The sequence below is a fragment of the Prenolepis imparis genome, unplaced genomic scaffold, assembly GCF_030444845.1.
Source record: "Prenolepis imparis isolate NDT839.2.m4 unplaced genomic scaffold, iyPreImpa1.0 SCAF_9, whole genome shotgun sequence".
Taxonomy (NCBI): domain Eukaryota; kingdom Metazoa; phylum Arthropoda; class Insecta; order Hymenoptera; family Formicidae; genus Prenolepis; species Prenolepis imparis.
Genome location: NW_028141167.1, coordinates 15,753,455 through 15,758,050, shown reverse-complemented (window position 1 = coordinate 15,758,050; position 4,596 = coordinate 15,753,455). Strand labels below are relative to the sequence as shown.

The 4,596-nt window shown below is 28.0% G+C and overlaps 1 protein-coding gene across 5 annotated transcripts; it reads left to right on the top strand.

Moving 5' to 3' along the window:
- Positions 1–739: 739 nt before the first annotated feature.
- Gale (UDP-galactose 4'-epimerase) lies at positions 740–4,372 on the top strand. 5 transcript variants are annotated; one of them, XM_083046040.1, is made up of 8 exons: positions 740–917; positions 1,281–1,472; positions 1,942–2,087; positions 2,367–2,485; positions 2,571–2,861; positions 2,945–3,125; positions 3,675–3,959; positions 4,085–4,372. In XM_083046040.1, exons 3-8 carry the CDS (start codon positions 1,958–1,960, stop codon positions 4,135–4,137), a joined length of 1,059 nt encoding a protein of 352 aa, XP_082902166.1. In that variant the 5' UTR covers positions 740–917; positions 1,281–1,472; positions 1,942–1,957; the 3' UTR covers positions 4,138–4,372. The 5 variants fall into 5 exon arrangements, with proteins under 5 accessions (XP_082902166.1, XP_082902165.1, XP_082902167.1 ...); XM_083046039.1 differs by having other exon boundaries at positions 1,281–1,575; XM_083046041.1 differs by lacking the exon at positions 740–917 and having other exon boundaries at positions 1,460–1,594.
- Positions 4,373–4,596: the final 224 nt, after the last annotated feature.

Sequence of the window (4,596 nt, the reverse complement as noted above, 5' to 3'; positions counted from 1 at the left end):
AGGGCTTAAATCACCTATTGTGGACCCAGCGTTAGACAGTTTAAATATAAAGGCTGGTTTATAGAGACCGTACCGTTTATAGAGGACGATTTGCTTACGGCCTTGCGATTACGACTAAAATTTTTGTACATGCAATGGCCTAGGGCCATTGCACGTACAAAATTCAGTTCTTAGGGCCATTCCACAATAGGTTGCAAATGCTCTCGTTGCCAGTTGATAATTGCGGATTGACCAATCGGATTGGTTATTATCAACTGGCAACGAGAGCATTTGCAACCTATTGTGGAATGGCCCTAAGAACTGACTATGAATACCGGCCTAAATCTTATCAAATCCAGTACGAAAAATCGTACCGTGTGCCGTAGGCTTTACTGCTTACGTTTTTTTTATGTGCCACGGCCTTTAATTAAATCTGTGCATTTTACGGGATGACGAGAAATTGTGCGCATGCATGAGCAAAATTTCTTGATAACCGTAAAGTACATAAAGCAAATTATTAATTTTTTCTTAATAAATACTGTAAATAATTAGTTTTTAAAGGTGAAGCAAATTCAAACAAAACTATAGCATTTTTTCTGTACCTTAAGAATTTTCGAATTCTAATGATTTTCGTTGTATTGACATTTACATTGTTATTAAATTTATCATTTATTTATAAAAAAAAGTAAAATAAAGCAAATTCTGAAATATAGATATTATGAAAGAGCAAATTAAGCTGATTTTTTTCATGCCTCGGAAATTTAATTACTGTGTACGTCGTACGTCACTGGCTGGGAGCTTGTTGGTGAATAATAAAAGATTCTTGCGCACTTCGATATCGATAGACTGTAGAGCTCAATGTATCCGATGTATATCGAAATTGTTCTAATCAACTGGTATCTTCCTTACTACAAATCTTCCCCTCATCTTAAGAAAAGGTTCCATGAATTTTATATACAACCTATGTAAATTGACGAAGTAAAAGAATCAGGAAGCATTAGGGCTTCTTTGATCAAATTTCGATTAATTTATCGTTGATTCTCGACGACTAACGTCAAAATTTCTAACGATATATATATGAATTATATATATATGAATATAATGTTCATATATATAATAAAAATTTGAAATTCTGCTATTGATCATTTTGCAAGTTAATCAACGATTAAATTAATATTTGATCGATGTGGTTGTCAACATATATAGAGAAACGAGAAAATATTTTTTTTTTACTTAAATGTGTCTGGATATCGTCATGTCGTCACCGTTGTCACATAAATTGCGTCCGGTATGTTTTGTAGATGATGAAGGAGACGTAAATGATGGAAATCGAACGAAGTTATCGAATATACAAGCCTCGGAATTCTTTTCGATTGGACTATTAGACTCGTTAGTCACTCTTCATCAGTGATGAGTAATGAGTGATGATGTGTTAATGTTATGTAACTTCATCATGATTACATCGTCATCTGTTGTCCTTGTGTCGCGATAAGGTCAGTATATTCTGGTTACAGAATAAGATTACACGAATGTGTCGATTAAACTGCCACTGATTTTTCCAAAACTCAACTGGCACAGAAACAGTTTTAATACCTTGTGTGTATGACTATATTCTGTAAATATATACTGTATATATATTTTTTTTCATCTATAACTCTTAGAAATATAATATAAAAATTATTAATGTCAATTATATAACTATATATATATATATATATTGCATTATTGCATATGTAACAGAATAAATTTATTTTTATTATATTATAGCTTATTGGAGATGCAATTTGATATTGTATATTAAATATTTTCCTATAATTCTTTGAAATAAATACTTAAAGTTGTAAAGTTATAAGAACACAAAATATATAAAAACATTAAATATTATAAAATATATATGTATATGAATGAATATATATATATATATATATATATATATATATATATGTTAACAAACTTAAACAGCATTGTGCAATAAATAATGGCAAGCAAATCTTGGAATGTTCTGGTGACGGGAGGTGCTGGGTATATCGGTTCTCATACAGTCTTAGAATTATTAAACGCAGACATTCAGGTGGTAGTAATTGATAACCTTAGCAATGCACATAAAGGTGAAGTATAAGAAATCATTTGATAAAACAGTGATATATTGTATATATACTTTAATCTATCAATTTAGATAATATATAATATATAATAGCATATATTAAAACTTATTTTTACATTCAATTTTAACATATTATTCTATCAGGAATGTACCAGAAATTAAAGTTTTAACAATTATTTTTAGTAATTTGACAATGTTTTTTCATGTATATATCACACAATATATTTCTGCATATGTAAAAGTTTTACAGATTTATCAAGTTATCTCTTTCTCATATTCATAGATTCAAATTCTGAGAAACCAGAATGCCTCCTTAGAATTGAAAAATTGACAAATAAAAATGTTGCATTTATCATCTGTGACATTACAAATATTAATGATTTAAGAAATGTATTTCAAAAGGTAAAGTATATATTTATTGGCTTATAATTGATACTTGCTGATAGTATATGTGATTCAAACTAAAAATATTATGATTTTGTTGCAGTATACTTTTCATAGTGTTATACACTTTGCTGCATTAAAAGCAGTTAGTGAATCATGTCAGAAACCACTTGAGTACTATAAGGCTAACGTCAATGGAACAATAAATTTATTAGAAGTTATGCGAGAGAATAATGTGAAACATTTTATTTATTCAAGCAGTGCTACAGTTTATGGTGTACCTCAGCAACTTCCTTTAACGGAAGATATGAAAACTGGCAATTGCACGAATCCTTATGGGAAAACAAAGTTTATGGTAGAAGAAATATTAAAGGATTTGTGTATATCAGACAAGGTATATATTATATATTACAAAGTATACATATGTTACAAAACAATATATTATATAATCTATTTAATAGAAAGTATTGTTTACAGGAATTTTCTGTTATATCACTGAGATATTTTAATCCTGTTGGCGCACATCCCTCAGGTCAAATTGGAGAAGATCCTAATGGTGTACCAAATAATTTAATGCCTTATATTGCACAAGTCTCTGTTGGAAAAAGAGATACATTATTTGTTTATGGTAATGACTATAATACACCTGATGGCACAGGTAAAAATTTCATATATTTCTGATTGTGGAAAAATTTCATTAAAAATAAATCTTTTGATAACAGGGTATTTGAAAATCTGGAAACTGTTGAATATCTCATAAACAATTTAGACCAAAATGTTTCAAATAAAAATTGTAGGGTTTAAAAATATCTATTTATAGATCTTATCATTTTGATCTTGAGTGGCATTGCCAAGGTCAGGGCAAGATCACCTTGAATTTTTTAAATGGAACAATTATATTTTTGTTATATAAAGCGATTCCTCGCAATGTTCTATATAAAAAGTTATAAGGGTATGATGGTAAAAAAATGAATAATTTACGAGATATTTTATACTTTAATTTCACATAATCTTTTATACACAAAATAATGAAAGAAATCAAATGATGTAAAGAAAACACATAGTTATTTTTAAGAAAAAGTATGTAGCTGCTAGTTGTAAATTACATACTAAGAGAGAGATATGTATATAAAATATAAGAAGAAAAATATTCGAAAGAAAGACAAGTTTGAAGACAAAATCTTTTTCTTAATTACATAATTTGCAGGTGTGCGTGACTATATTCATATTATGGACCTAGCAATAGGACATGTAAAAGCCATAATTTATCAAAAAACTCATAATCTAAGAGGATTTAAGGCGATAAATCTTGGCACTGGAAAAGGCTACTCTGTGCTTGAAGTTATACATGCATTTGAGAAAGCATCCGGAAAGAAAATCTCATACAAAATAGTTGAACGTAGACCAGGTGACATAGCCGTTAGTTATGCAGATGCCAGTATCGCTAATAAAGAACTAAATTGGATTGCTACAAAAAATATGGATGACATGTGTAAGATATAAATTAGTATAATAAAATTAGTAGCAATGTAATAGTTATATGGAACCGTTTCTGTGCAGTTTCATAAAATATTCATTATAATGTTCTACAATTAAAAATATATTGATATTTTTCAGGCTTAGATACATGGAAATGGCAACAAAATAATCCAAACGGATATAAACATTGATAAACATGATATCTATTATATCTAAATAATCAATTCAAGCTTGAAGATATTACATTTTGTCTTTCATATATTGTCAGAAAGATAATGAAATCACGGTGGTATATAGTTACCAAAGTTTAGACCAAAGTACATGAGAAAAGTAGTTACATATCTTATATCTGTTATATTAAGAGAATTTAGTATGAATATAATGCAAGTTTAAAAAGATTTAATATTAAAAATATTTTATTCAATATCTGGTACAATTGATAATTTTAATGATCATTTTAACATTTAATTGCATTAAAGTTAAATTTTATAATTTCATTACTCTTCCACATATTTAAAATACATATATTTATTTAATAAACAATGCTCAATATGTTAGATGTTTTGCATAAATACAAGTATATATAATCCTTGAATGTATTATTTAACCTAACTTGATTTAATTTAATTTAATTGAAGTATCACAGTCAA

Coding starts and splice junctions, on each gene's coding strand:
- Gale (XM_083046040.1), top strand. CDS start 1,958: ATGGCAAGCAAATCTTGGAATGTTCTGGTGACGGGAGGTGCTGGGTAT. Junction 2,862..2,944: donor ATTTGTGTATATCAGACAAG/GTATATATTATA, acceptor TATTGTTTACAG/GAATTTTCTGTTATATCACT. Junction 3,126..3,674: donor TAATACACCTGATGGCACAG/GTAAAAATTTCA, acceptor CATAATTTGCAG/GTGTGCGTGACTATATTCAT.